This window comes from Oncorhynchus kisutch, linkage group LG23 (genome assembly GCF_002021735.2).
Source record: "Oncorhynchus kisutch isolate 150728-3 linkage group LG23, Okis_V2, whole genome shotgun sequence".
Lineage (NCBI taxonomy): Eukaryota > Metazoa > Chordata > Actinopteri > Salmoniformes > Salmonidae > Oncorhynchus > Oncorhynchus kisutch.
The window spans coordinates 38,562,376-38,578,310 of record NC_034196.2 but is presented as its reverse complement, the minus strand read 5'-3'; the positions used below and the strand labels follow the sequence as shown (position 1 = coordinate 38,578,310).

General features: G+C 40.5%; 1 protein-coding gene across 2 annotated transcripts in view; it reads right to left on the bottom strand.

Moving 5' to 3' along the window:
• Nucleotides 1-15,935, bottom strand: part of LOC109868692 (ras-related protein Rab-3C) — a 71,417-nt gene that overhangs the window by 24,464 nt on the left and 31,018 nt on the right. For both annotated transcript variants that reach the window (XM_020458416.2, XM_020458415.2), the window contains exon 3: nucleotides 12,834-12,952. In XM_020458416.2, the coding sequence (XP_020314005.1) occupies nucleotides 12,834-12,952 (119 nt within the window). The remainder of the gene's footprint in view (nucleotides 1-12,833; nucleotides 12,953-15,935) is intronic.

The window sequence follows — 15,935 nt, the reverse complement described above, 5'->3', positions numbered from 1 at the left end:
TTGTGTTGTTATTGTGTTCCAGATGTTTAGACAACAAACCATTATAATTGGGTTATTTGCGGGATTTACTGGTCATTTCAATAGCATTGGGTCCATGTTACTGACTGAATTGAAGTTGTGGGCAGAAAGAGGCTCAAGTATTGTGGACATTTTAATTAACATCAAAATGTATCTTTTCCCTAATGAATTGGCTGACGTATTTTGTGTATTTGGCGCATTACATGTTAATATATTAATAATATACATTTAATAAGTGTGAAGCAGAAAGAGAATATCCTATAGAGTTTGGTATTAAAAATATAGAGTAATGTGGTTTGGATAAACTGAAATGTAAACAATGCCTTCTAATAATGTAAATGGAAATATGTTTAGTGGTTTTTGGATAGTCTCTAATAATGCCATGTTTTAGTCCACGCGTGAAAGCGAGTCGTGCTCGCTGGGCTATATCAGGCTGTAACGGGCGCAGTGGGACATTTGAAGCAGAGGTCTGAAAAGTTCAATCGTAAACGTTCTTTGACAGTTTCTGGTTATTGTTGCTGAGTTTTGTAGTTTAGGTAACACCAGTGAATTAGAGCCGAGTTAGAGTCGGGTTAGAGCCGAGGTATCTTGAAAGAGGTACACAAATTGAATTTTCTGAAGTTATATTTTCTGAGTTTTAATTGAACATGTGTACTCTTTTGATAAGGAATGTACTGAAGAAACTGTACCCTTGAATATGAAATGTATGACATTGAGTGGCTACTGCCAACACACTGTCAACGACACTGACTCTACTCCAGCCACTTTAATAATGGGAATTGATGGGAAATGATGTAAATATATCACTAGCCACTTTAAACAATGATACCTTATATAATGTTACTTACCCTACATCATTCATCTCATATGCATACGTAGATACTGTACTCTATATCATCGACTGCATCCTTATGTAATACATGTATCACTAGCCACTTTAACTATGCCACTTTGTTTACATACTCATCTCATATGTATATACTGTACTCGATACCATCTACTGTATCTTGCCTATGCTCCTCTGTACCATCACTCATTCATATATCCTTATGTACATATTCTTTATGCCCTTACACTGTGTATAAGACAGTAGTTTTTTGGAATTGTTAGTTAGATTACTTGTTCGTTATTACTGCATTGTCAGAACTAGAAGCACAAGCATTTCGCTACACTCGCATTAACATCTGCTAACCATGTGTATGTGACAAATAAAATTTGATTTGATTTGATGTATGACATGTTTGACTGTTTTTAAATAATTAATCTAATACAGAAAGAAACACATATTTGAAGGGTTTGAATGACCTCTGACCTCTGTCCTGACTTTCTAGTGTGGTTTGATCACCCTCACTGGAAAGCCGAGAGATTGTTGGTTGATGATTTAAGGTCATTTGTAATATTGAATTGAAGGTAATTTATAATACTTATAATACTGATAATTACAGAGAAGTTTATAATTAATAGTTATACGTGTGAAATCGAACCACGAGAAGGACAGAATTGTCTCTGGTCTATTTTTCTATTCCTTGAATCAGGTTGTGGGTATATATTTTTTTCTTTATGGAGTTATTATGGGTAGTGATTCTAATTCGATTTTGTTATTTACATTTTTTTGTTTTAATTCTTAACCTGTAGTGTTGTTGTTTTTTACACAGTCACAATGTCAATCATGTGTCAAAATGGGGGAATTACCATTCTTGAGGTTTTTGGATTGAAGTTTACACACCTTGAGTGATATGTAGGTATGTATTGAGTGATATATGAAGGAGTGTATTGTTGTGTTGTTTGTTCTGTTGGATGATCTGGATAATTTCCTGAACCTATGATTCTGCGATGAGGTTGACAGTGTGATAAGGGGAGTATAACCAATTTGGAAAAATTGTTTCAACAGAATGTGTTGTAATTCTCTTTGACATTCGTTTTAGAGATTTGTATTAATAATATTGGTCCGAAGTAATAACGTCGTAATAACTTCATAATAACTTCGGATTAATATTATTAACTTGTCTAAAATTGTTATTTTGGGGTATCAGGTTGATTGAGGAGATTTACACCATGCTAAATGTATAGTTATTTAGACTGAATGAAGAATGCATTGAGATACCGATCTGTCATTAACATGTCACTCACATAATAAAAAGTTAATACTGGTAATAAGTAGTACTAACTGTCTATATATGATCCCGTTTTTAAATGTATATTCTAACTGTATTGGTGTGTGCCAAGTTGATGGTCTTGAATTTGAGTAATAGACTCAATGTGGAGCACTACATTTGGGTTGAATAACATTGATAGTAGGGTTTTTATTTTACCGTGTTATTAGAATTCTAATGCTAAAGGACATCAATACACATGGCTTTCTGGATGATACAGTACAAATGACTGGATTATGTTTTACTATGTTTATAACTATGTAAATGGACTAGCAGTAGGGACTAATGTGTTATGAATTAGATAGAATGATTCATTGTGCAAAATGTATTTGTAGCCAGAGGCTAAGTACATATGGGGACAGAATGTTTTGCATAAGAGTGTGCCAAATGATAGGTGACCATTGCTGTACATTCATACCCCAGGGTGAGGGTAACTTTACTATTGTAGTTGAACATCTGAAAGAGCTCAGCGGTGATTGGAATCCATTTGGATGGGTTCAGTCATTAATTGGTGTTATGGGAGCTACAATATTTCATTGGTTGATTTGTGGCTTAGTCCTTTTTTTTTTTACAATAATTCTGATTATGTGTTAAGAAATTGTACAGCAAAGCCATGGAGACTATTCTTGCCATGCCATTTCTGACCGCTGAAGGAGACGCCTCAGAACCCTATTTACATGATTTATTTCCTATTCCTGATTACATGTCTGATGAAGACTATGATAATCCATAACACAGAGGTAAAAATATTTAGTTAATGGTGCAGCGTGTCCATAGGCCATGCTCACTGCGGCGGTTATGTAAATGGTGCTCCCAAGGTAGAGGTAAGGGCCTACCGTCATGGTGACCCTGTGGCAATATGGACAGTCTCAACAAAGTTATTGCCTTGTGTGTGGTGATAAAGTATGTACTGATGTTTGAATTCATATGTTCCTTTCCCCTTTCTGAGAATGAATTGCACTATATGAAGGGTTGAAACTCAATGACATTGGAGGTCATTTACAATTGTAATGTAAGAAAGTATTTTCTTTTCCCTCATGTTGATGCTTGTTTAACCAGTTGGATTTAGGGGGCGCTATTTAAATTTTTGGATGAAAAACGTTCCCATTTTAAACAAGATATTTTGTAACGAAAAGATGCTCGACTATGCATATAATTGACAGCTTTGGAAAGAAGACACTCGTGACGTTTCCAAAACTGCAAAGATATTGTCTGTGAGTGCCACAGAACTGATGTTACAGGCGAAACCCAGATAAAAATCCAACCAGGAAGTGCCGCATTTTTTGAAACCGCCTCATGCCAATGACTCCTAATATGGCTGTGAATGAGCTACGAATGAGCTTACGTTTTCCACGTTTTCCCCAAGGTGTCTACAGCATTGTGACGTCTTTTTAGGCATTTCCTTTGAAGAATGGCTGTAAGGGACCATATATGGCATGTGGTCACATGGTGTCTCCCGCAGAAAACCTTGCGTAAAATACTGAGGTAGCAATTTTTCCAATCGCTCCTTATGAGAAACCAACTGCCTCGACGGATAAATTATTGAATATATTTGTTAAAAACACCTTGAGGATGAATCCTAAACAATGTTTGCCGTGTTTCTGTCGATATTATGTAGCTAATTTTGAAAAAAGTTTGCCGTTATAGTTGTAGCATTTTTCGGTCGATTTCTCAGCCAAGCATGGTGAAGAAACGGGAGCTTTTTCGCCTACAAAAATAATAGTTTTGGAAAAAAGGAACATTTGCTATCTAACTGGGAGTCTCCTGAGTGAAAGCATCTGAAGTTCTTCAAAGGTAAATTATTCAATTTGGTTGCTTTTCTTATTTTCGTGAAAATGTTGCCTGCTGCCAGCAGAGCCTAGCATAGCATTATGCCATGATAAACTTACACAAATGCTTGTCTAGCGTTGGCTGTAACGCATATTTTGAAAATCTGAGATGACAGTGTTGTTAACAAAAGGCTAAGCTTGTGTTTGAATATATTTATTTCATTTGCGATTTTCATGAATAGGAAAAGTTTATAGGGGTATTTATGTCCGTTGCGTTATGCTAATGCATTTGAGGCTATGATTACGCTCCCGGATACGGGTTTGCTCGTCGCAACTGGTTAATGGAAATACTGGTAAGTAATGTTCTATTATGTTGAGACTTAGTCTCAAAAGGGAGGAAATGTTGTGGAAAATTACATAATTAGTAATGCTATGTTTTACTGCTTAAAGAATAGTCTCTTGTTATATGCTAGTGTTTTTTCTAACCTGATACAAACGTGTCTTGGTGTGACATAGTCATAAGACTAGGCTTACAGCTAAGAGACATTTGGGTGCAACCACAGCATGTGAAATCCTGTGGGTTTACTATCAACAGAAAGTCATATGTATGGAACCTTGCAGAAAGGAGTACAATATATATAGTGTTGTTGTGAATGCAGTTAGACGGTTGAGCCCTCAGGCTATCAACCTTGTGCTATCTTGAGTTTACACAGACAATGCATTACCTTTTACACACTATCTGCTGACTGCCACCATATACAGAAAGGGGTTGTATGTCTCTATAAAAGCATGGAACTGTCACGGTTCGTGGAGTTTTTCAACTATGCACTGTTGAGTGGGAGGTTGATTCTCCATTTTTGCAAATCTTCTGATAAAGTGTTGTTTGAAAGAATCTGCAGTCTCTCTTCCCTTTGATTAGCTATTCCACGACAGTACGTTATACAACAATAGCAATAGACAAACAACAACACTAAGTCAATAACAAATTTGAAAGACTACAATATATACAATAATTGTATATACAATTGTATTGTTTACCTCAGTCAACACCTGCGGCTCCCATCCATACTCTGTGGAGGCCTGGATGCTGCTGTTGTGTGCAAAGAGAATTACCATCAGGTTGTTCTCCCAACCTTCCTGGGACCAATCGAGGGACTTGCCCATGGCAGTTTTGAGGGTCTGGTTGGTCCATTCACCAAACCTGGAGGAGGGGGTAGGAAAGCGATATCTATTGACAATGTAAGATATTGAAATATGTCTGATTATGTACCATGGAAAAACAAAAGCAAATTGTAAAAATAAAAAAAATAGAACAAACCATTGGTGACAGAATATAACCTATAACATCCGTACCTTGTTCCAGTGTTCATGACCTCGGTCACTCAAGATGACCTCAGGAGAAGCGTAGGTGTTGAAGATATCCACCATCGCCTTGGAGGTGGCCTCACCAGTCTCGTCCTTGATGGGTATCATACAAAACGAAAATACATTTTTGGTTCCAAGTGCCCTTTTTGATAAGTTACAGAAGGGAATTTAGAGTTAAGCTCTTCCTTTACTGACCTTAATGGGTATTGCCTTCAGCCACTTGGTAAAGTGATCGGTCACTGTCAGACACCAGCTGTTGCCATTCCTGGATTTTGTGAAGGGTCCGATGAGGTCCACCCCTAACATTTAAAGTGTTCGTGAGATGATGACTTTATTCTTACCTGTATCTGTGTCATACAGTATGCATATTCTCACATTTGTAAGGCTACTGAAAACACACATTCAATAATATTGAACTCTGCTGTGATCAAATGAAGCAACCATTACATAACAACTTATCAAGGCAAAATTTGAATTGGGATACTTACCGATCATGTGCCATGGTGAAACAACTTTTATGGGCTTCAACTCTGGCACCACAAACTATGTCTTCTCAAATTTCTGGCAGGCTAGACAGGGTTCTGACCTTGAAGCAAAAAGGGACCAATTGAAACATTGTGTGCTCTCTGATATGACATTCATTGAAATCCTAATCATTTCAGATATAATAGAATACGATTGATAAACAAAAGGTTATTTCACTTGCCCATCTGTCCACCTCCTTGACAATTCCCCATCGGAAGAAGTGTAGGTTGATTTTGGCAATTGTGCACTGCACTCTGAAAGGGCCGGCATGCATCTGGGTCAGCACAGCCTCCTTCTCCTCCTTAGTAAAAATCCCCCTACTGTGTAGCTTGCCATCCTTCCCCCATAGGTACATATAATTGCCTAACAAGTTGGAAGAGTTGTTGAAATACTCAAGTCGAAGTACATTTGCACGGCTTTCTTTCTGTTTTTGTTTCACTCTTTCTGTCTGTCTTCCACTCTCTTCCTACCTCTCTCTCCCTCTCTCGCTCTGTCTAGCGAAGCCACCTAGTTAAGGGAATTTGGAATTAATGACCATAATTGCTACACCTATCCATTTGATTGATCAGGGTTAACTTATAGCTAGATACCTCAATATGATAGACATGTATAGCTAGCAACATGTAGATAACTATCTAGCTAGATGGAAAATAGTTGTTGAAAAATGGTTGTACATACTGTAGCTAAATCCATCCAGTTATCTAATAGAAGTTAACTGCTTAACGTTACCCTGAATTGTGAATTTCTCTGAATGTTGCACCTCTTGTCGAAATCAGGGGTGCCTTCATAGTACTTACCTGGTTGGAAAGATAAATGAAAATCTCCTCGAGGGATGCCATTGAAGTGCAAGCTACATTCAAACACAAAGCTACAATAACAGTCACAATAGTTAGCTAGCTAACGTTAGCTAAATAAAACGATCTGGCTACCTAGCCAGCTACTGTAACTGGCTAGCTGACTAGGCAGGCTGAGGTAAATAAGTAGAGTAGCTAGCAGCGTTAATCTAAAAACAACTTAAAATGATTTCTTCCTATTTAACAATATTTTCTTATATGGTAAAGAAAGAGTGTTCTCTTTCCAGTTTTTTTTTGTCCTCTGAGGCAGCAGATGGTCAGCAGGTTGTCACTGTCAAAAACACCATCCTTGGAGAGCAATTCTGAGGTAATAATTTTGCGCGGACTGAGTGAGCGCTTATGAGGTGAAATAGAACTAGAACTGCCCGCGTCCCCCTTCCTTCGCGACCGCTATGAGGAAAAATAGAGCCAAGCAACCAGCATAGCAATGGACGCTTTGGTTCATTACGTAATCCGGTAAGAATTTTGCAAGTTCTAGCAACAGAAGCTAGAACTCATTGAATCCCATTGTGACGCAGGGGGTAGAGGGGGTGTGGGGGGGACTTTTTGGCATGGGGACACTATTTGGCATGACAGGGTCCTAAGCAAGACACCTTTTACCATGATTTATGCCATGCTAATGATATCTGAGTGAGAGTGACTAACAAAGTCAATGGGGGTCCCCGGGCGGTATTGGGCTATGATCACTACAAGTTTAGATAACCAGCTAGACTAACTTACCAAATGTTAGCTGACATTGCTAATTGAGTACCTGTCAGTGACTGACAGATCAAGAGAAAAACTGCTGATGCACAACCAAATTTCAAATGTCCACCTCATATATTCTTTCTACTACTCTATTTCTCAACAGTAAGTTGAGACACTGACTGAGTTACTGAAATTATTATTTTACTTGTCGGGCCCCCTAGTGGCCTGGGGCCCTAAGCGACCGCTTATGTCGCTTATGCCTGGAGCCGGCCCTGCAAGTCAATGATACTGATATTAGCATGTCCAAATCATCCTAAAGTATCCAATATTGATTGTGTGACGACGTCTCTTATAGATGACATCATTGAGATGTAGATGATTTGGACAAGTAATTTGAGTGAACTATCCCTTTAAAACACAATATCACTACACAGTGGGAATTTATCTTCTATATGCATCTAATATGACATCCCCATTGCGTCATCACTACGTGGCGACGATGCTGGCATTAAGTGTTCTTGTGTGACAGTTGAACACTCAGAGGCCTCCGTTCTCCAACTCTCATTATGAAGGGAGTTCAGGGAGGATTCTCTTAAAAGTACTTCCTGGGGCAGTGGATTTGGTGTACTGAAATAGTTGTGTCATAACACAGTTGGGTTTAGAACTTCACATGACAACCTGTGTCACAGTGGGGTTTAGAACTTCACATGACAGGCTGTGTCACAGTGGGGTTTAGAACTTCACGTCAGGCTGTGTCTGATTCTCTCCCCTCACCCCTTCAATGGCTACCGTTAGCCATATTACAGTTCAGGGCTTACAGTTGGAGAGATTTGAAGGCATCAAGTAAGAGACAACTAATAAGGCATAACAGTGAATCATTTGCATTTTCTACCCAGCTTAGCACGTGGGCTATGACTGAGGTTGAATTAGCCAAAAAATGGTTGAGTGAAATCTCTCATGCGTCTGCACACTCTCTCCTTTTCTCTCTCTCAATATCTTGCTTTTCCCAAGCGCGCTCTCTCTCCCTTCTTATATCTCCCTTCTTCCCTCTCTCCGTTGCTCTCACACTCCCCACTAAGCCTAGCACCAAATCATGAGTATCCCTTTTGAATACCATTCAGCATACTGTTATTCATACTGCTGGCTGTATCTGAGCAGGGGTTAGGCCTGGTTCAATCCTTGGAAACCATGTGAGTGGATTTTCTAACCAGTCATCTTGGATTGGTCATTGAGCACTATGGGGAAATACAAAACTATTATTGTAAACTCTACACTACATCCTTCTGGGAGTGGAGAGACTTGGGTCTTCCTGAGTGTCTCAGAGTAGGAGTGTTGATCTAGGATCAGTTTTTCTTTTTAGATCATAATAAATTAGATAACATGGTCAGAGGGGATCTGTTCTTAGATCAGCACTCCTACTCTGAGACGCTTTATGAATAAGGGCCCTGGTCTGGATGTGGCATCATGTCAGTGCACCTCAGCTGTGCCCATTTTTAATCCAATGACCCGGCTAATAACCCCTACATGGTTACCGTGGTTACACCCAAGGGTTAAATGGAAGGGGATGAGAGTTCTGTCCCCTGGGAGTCAGCATTCAGAGGGAATTGTGCAGAAATCTCTGTTAAGAGACATCAGATATCTCTGTTAAGAGACATCAGATATCTCTGTTAAGAAAACATCAGATATCTCTGTTAAGAAAACATCAGATATCTCTGTTAAGAAAACATCAGATATCTCTGTTAAGAAAACATCAGATTTCTCTGTTAAGAAAACATCAGATATCTCTGTTAAGAAAACATCAGATTTCTCTGTTAATACTCTCTCCAAAGTGAAACATAAAACTAGGTTTCTGGCAAAAAAAACTCTAAATATCTGGATAAGAATGCATTGGTGGCATTGGCAGGGATTCTTGTTCAGTGCCACTTCAACTATGTGTGCTCTTCCTGGTACAATAAGCCCCCAAGATAATGAAAAACAAACTGCAGACATCTCAGAACTAATTAGTCAGGATTATTCTTAAACTTCCAGAACGTCCTCATAATGACCATTCCCATTCTGAAAGCCTCAGATGGCTCAAAGTGGAGGAGAGAATCTCTCAGATTAGATTGTGTCCTGTCCATAAACTTGTCCACAGTATGATCCCCAGGAACCTACAGTGCTCTCGAATAGTATTCAGACCTCTTGATTTTTTCCACATTTTGTTACGTTACAGCCTTATTCTAAAATTTATTAAACCCCCCCCCCCCCCCCCTCATCAATCTACACACAATACCCCATAATGATAAAGTGAAAACAGTTTTTTAGAAATGCTTGGAAATGTATAAAAAATAAAATACAAAAATAACTTATTTACATAAGTATTCAGACCCTTTGCTATGAAACTTGAAATTGAGCTCAGGTGCATCCTGTTTCAATTGATCATCCATGAGATGTTTCTACAACTTGGTTGGAGTCCACCTGTGGTAAATTCAATTGATTGGACATGATTTGGAAAAACCTGTCTATATAAGGTCCCACAGTTGACTGTGCATGTCAGAGCAAAAACCAAGCCACGAGTTTGAAGGAATTCTCTGTAGAGCTCCGAGACAGGATTATGTCGAGGTACAGATCTGTGGAAGGGTACAAAAAAATGTCTGCAGCATTGAAGGTCCCCAAGAACACATTGGCCTCATTCATTCTTAAATGGTAGTTTGGAACCCCCAAGACTATTCCTAGAGCTGGCCGCCCGGCCAAACTGAGCAATCGGGGGAGAAAGGCTTTGGTCAGGGAGTTACCAAGAACCCAATGATCACTCTGACAGATCTCCAGAGTTCCTCTGTGGAGATGGGAAACCCTTCCAGAAGGACAATCATCTCTGCAGCACTCCACCAATCAGGACTTTATGGTAGAGTGGCCAGACTAATGCCACTCCTCAGTAAAAGGCACATGACAGCACGTTTGGAGTTTGCCAAAAGGCACCTAAAGACTCTCAGACCATGAGAAACAATATTCACTGGTCTGATTAAACTAATATTGAACTCTTTGGCCTGAATGCCATAGCGTCACCTCTGGAGGAAACCTGGCACCATCCCTACGGTGAAGCATGGTGGTGGCAGCATCATGCTGTGGAGATGTTTTTCAGTGGCAGGGACTGGGAGACTAGACAGGATCGAGGGAAAGATGAACAGCGCAAAGTACAGAGAGATCCTTGATGAAAACCTGCTCCATAATGCTCAAAACCTCAGACTGGGGCAAAGGTTCACTGTCTAACAGGACAACGACCCTAAGCCAACACAATGCAGGAGTGGCTTCGGGACAAGTCTCTGAATGTCCTTCAGTGTCCCAGCCAGAACCTTGACCTGAAAATAGCTGTGCAGCAACGCTCCCCATCCAACCTTACAGAGCTTGAGAGGATCTGCAGACAGGAATGGGAGAAACTCCCCAAATATAGGTGTGCCAAGCTTGTAGCGTCATACCCAAGAAGACTTGAGGCTGTAACTGCTGCCAAGGGTGCTTCAACAAAGTACTGAGTAAAGGGTCTGAATAACTATCTTCATTATGGGGTATTGTGTGTAGATTGATGAGGAAAAAAAACGTTTGAAAATATTTTAGAATAAGGTTGTAACCGAACAAAATGTGGAAAAAGGGGTCTGAATACTTTCCAAGAGCACTGCAAATAAACACTATGACATAGTTTTGTCCATTAGCCTTGCTATGTAAAGACTGTTGTTCATGAATCATGGAGTATATATCGTAATATAATTAAGCAGTAAGGCACTGAGGGGGTGTGGCCAATATAGCACGGCTAATAGCTGTTCTTATGCACAACTCATCGCAGATTGCCTTGAAACAGCCCTTAGTCGTAGTATATTGGCCATATACCACAAACCCCCGAGGTGCCTTATTGCTATTATAAACTGGTTACCAACGTAACAGTAAATGTTTTATCATGCCTTTGATATACCACGGCTGTCAGCCAATCATCATTCAGGGCTGGAACCACAGTTTATAATAATAAGTCATATAAATGGTTAATACATTCTCATATGCATTGTGTCTATCAAGCATCTAATAATGCTTGTATCAGCTGTTTATAATCACACCAAATAAAGTTTCACTCAGTTAGTCTATAAGCAGGCTTTCAGTGTAACAGGTTGGTCCATTAACTGACCACAGGCAGCTGTGCTGCTCTAGACCAAACTAGACCACAGTACGGTGTACATTTTAGGACCCCCTCAGCCTCACACCGGTCTCAGATTTCAGTCCTGTACTGAAGAAGCAGAGTGTATGTGAGGAGGGCTGCAATCAATAGATTTAAATATTAAGCCCCTCCTCTGGACTGCCGTTTGCTTCTGTTCTGTCCCTTCTTCCTTTTTGTTGTTGTTTAAATATCATCCAGTTTAGTGATGCAAGCATATAGACCCATTGAGAAAGAGCAAACCTTTCCCTTGGTCTTCCTACAGTGCAGTAGTAACCTCTGAGGAACTATAACCGGTTGTGATAAAATAGGCCTATGGGTAAGCTTGCATGAAGAACCATATGCATCTTCTGTGTTGTGTTAAGATAATATTGAATTAGTTCAAACGGAAGTGCTGTTCATGGAACATTTAACACGTTTGACATAGTTAGCTGGTTGTCTTGGTTGAGAGCTTGTTATGTTGGCTACTAGCTAACGCTGGAGGGTTGTGGTTTGTGGTTTACATCGCGTTGTTCCATTTTAAAATGAATAACAGCTAAATAACATTACCTTACATCAAATGAACTATCTAATATAAGCAAATTATCTAGCCAATATTAGCTGCTTAGCATAGCCTACTGTTCTAGCTAGACAGCTACCAGAAAGCTAGCTATGCCAACTTCTCAACCAAGACATAGCAAACGAGCTAACCACCTTTTTACTAGCTTATGATTTGTGAAACCACAATATAGGCCTTCTAAAGACATTCTGAAGACTCCATTAAGACTTTATAAGCTAAAATGTTTGACTGAAGTGCCACTGAGAAGAGTTAGGCTATAATGCATATTCAACCATTCAACTCTACTTTAGTCCGTGTTCACCACACATTGTGTAACTATTCTCTCTCTGTAAACACAGACTGTGTGTTGTAAGGACATCTCCCCTGCTGTCGGAACTATACTATGCGACTGTAGCAGCTATCGATCCACACTATGCTTCAGGGTCCCAATGTGAGGGAAGAATATGGAGTTTCATGCCATGCACTGCTTCCCATTGTTTCCACTTAAGCCTCAGTGCACAAAACGGTTGCCTTCGGCCACTGAGGTGGAAGCCATGTTCAGCCAAGCTAACCAATGACTCATCACACCGTTTATTGGAATTTCTTCCGTTGTTTGCCTTTTAAACAGGGTGTACTGTATTTGACAGGATGTACAACAACACCCTATTACGGATACAAAGGGTTAGACATCCAACTGCCATGACACACCTGGTGAAGAAAACAGACAGAAGGAAATAGTTGACTCACCAGTCCTGCACACAACCGAAGGACTCCTCGTTGGTGATGTCATACATCAGGATGAAGCCCATAGCTCCTCTGTAGTATGCTGTGGTAATGGTCCGGTATCGCTCCTGACCCGCTGTGTCCTACAGACAGAGATGGACATACATCTTTCAGATAAAACTGTCAGTTTCAACATAGACAGCCAGACAGTCCATTTAACTGGAGTAAAGATAGGCAGACATACACACAAGCACCCAGACAGACAGACAGACAGACAGACAGACAGACAGACAGACAGACGAGACAGGGCCTCTCGGGCGATATCACTCCTTGACGACCTAATTGTTAAGCATGGTGAATCAACACAATCTGTGAATTTGTATTATAAAGTAGCAGTGGTAGAGAATAGGTGACCATCCTAAACAAGTGGTACGAACAACCTCGCTAACTGTCTGAATGCGGCTTATTATCATCAATAATACATTGAGAGATTGAACACCACATAATTCAGACCAGAGATACAGCACTGCCTGATACACATCTACAACTCAGAGTAAAAAACAATCACTTCATCACCGACAGTCAGCTGCTCTTGCACTTTGCTTAATGACTACCGTACGCACCGATGACAACCTCAGCCTTTAATTGAGCAACAGAGAGAGAAAGAGAGAGAAAAAGGGCCACTTCCTGTGCAGTGTATAGGATGCGTCCCAAATGGCAGCCTATTCCCAACAATGCAGTAGTATCTAACAATTCACAACAATACACACAAATCCAAAAAAGAATGACGGCGTGGAAATGACTAAAATACAGTAGAATAGAATATATACGTATGAAATGAGTAAAGCAAATAGCTATAGCCCAGTCCAGTGTTTCCACAATCACTATCACTATCACACCCGGACTGCTGGGTTTGCTTCCACGCTTCCGTGCCTCTGTTGCCATGGTAACTGGGCATCTGGGAAGTGGTGGTTGGACGGCCGGAGGAGAGGGGAGGTGGACAAGGGTGACAACAGAGGAGAGGAGGGCAGGGGTGGACGTGGGGTCCTTGCTATCCGGGTTCCTTGGGAACATCCCCACCCCCACCCCAGTAAAAATGTAAAATAGTTAAGGATCGGGTGAAGGTTAGGGTAAGGATCGGGGTTCATTTTAGGGTTGGGGTAGGGACATCCCAAGGTTCCCAGATGGCTGGATTACAGGCGTTGGGAGACCAATAGGAGCACATCACTGTCTGAGGCAACTACAGACCACGTCCATCAACATAGAGAACAGTGGGGAGAGGTGGGGTTCTACTAAACATAAGCTTCACAATAGGTTATTTGCTAATGTTAATCACTTAGGACTTTTTATGTGTAGGAGAGACACTGGACTGGCTGGAATTCAGGGCAACCTCCATGTGAATCATGCTAAATCTAAAAAGCCATTTGTGTGTTCTAACTCTGCATGTCTGCTAAGTTGAGGCCTATACTAGCTACAACCCAAATATACACGGGATCTTAAAGTGAATTCCTAAGCTTTCTGCCCCTCATAAGGACAAAGACTGTTCACGGAACTGGTATTTTTTCCTCTGTGACATTGGCAGACATACTGTGCAAGAGCAATGTCAATTCAACCCGCAGGACCCTTATTCAGTTGAGAAAAGTACAGATTTCCCCCGTGGCATTCTCTTTCCTACAGTATCAAGTCACTCGAAAACTCCTCACTGAAGCAGAGTTAAAGGTCATAAATTGTTTTTATGTCTAAATACAGAATTCTAAAAGGGAATTTAAGCATATTTAGATACAAAAACCAAAATATGTGTGATCATTTTCTACTTCCAACTTTTCTGAGATGGATCAATCAAACAACATATTTGTCTCAGTGTTAAATATGTTATTATTTCATACACCTTTATACAGCCTAAGCCTACAAACACTAATTTCCATACAATATGAACATGTCATTACGGTATTAACCATAAGCAATAGACTTCTATTGAGACGAGATTTCTCTCGTCTCAAACCCTCTCAATCCATATTCTTCTCAACCCATCTCTCACGGCACTGGACCATGACTACGTGGTCATTTTGCCATCCGTTGCTGAGCTGCGGCTTAACTCAGTTTGAAGACCACCGAGCTCTTATCAGACTGTGGCAGCGAGGATATGCTAGGCTAAACACACAGAGAGAGAGAGAGAGAGCGAGGTGCACATGTACATGCACACACACTCAGTCATCATGCACATAAAGTGTATAAACAAGCACACTGTTAATCACTTGCCCTCATTTGACTCAAACTTGCATACAGACAGGCACACACACACAGTTTTGTATTGCCATCATTGTGGGGACCAAATAATCGATTCCCATCCTAAATCCTTTTTCCTTAACCCCTTACCCTAAATCTGACCCTAACCTTTAACCTGACCATAACCCCTAACCCTAAAACTATACCAAACCCTAACTCCTAACCTTAACCCTAAACCTCACTGTAATGCCTAACCCTAACCTTAATTGTAACCCTAAACCTAACATAGCATTTCACCTCGTGTGGACCGGCAATTTTTCCTTGTTTCACTATCCTTGTTAGGACTTCTGGTACCCACAAGGATATTTAAGCAAACACACACACAAGCACCCCCCCCCCCCCCCCCCCCACCCACAAATCCCAGACAAACCTCAACTAAGATGCAAGCAGACATGACCCCCTGCTCTGTCATAACTGAACCAACTCTTCAGACCTGGCTAGCTGTTCTACACTAAACGCCTGTGGCAAGTCTCAGGTCTGTGTTTGCACAAAGCACGCTACATGAAACAACATAACTGTCCCAATACACTGCTCTAATTACTGCAAACAGAGGAAGCCTGATATGACAGTAGAGTACAGTACTACAATCACACGGTGAGCCAGTCTGGAGAGTGGAAAATCAAGTCTGTCTGACAGGGAATATATGAGAGAGAGAGCTAGAGAGAGAGAATTTAAGGAAAGCTTTGTACAGACTCAGTGAGTATAGCTTTGCTATTGAGAATGTAGGCAGACCTGACTCTCAAGAGAAGACAGGCTATGTGCACACTGCCCACAAAATGAAGTGGAAACTGAGCTGCACTTCTTAACCTCCTGCCAAATGTATGACCATATTAGAGTCAC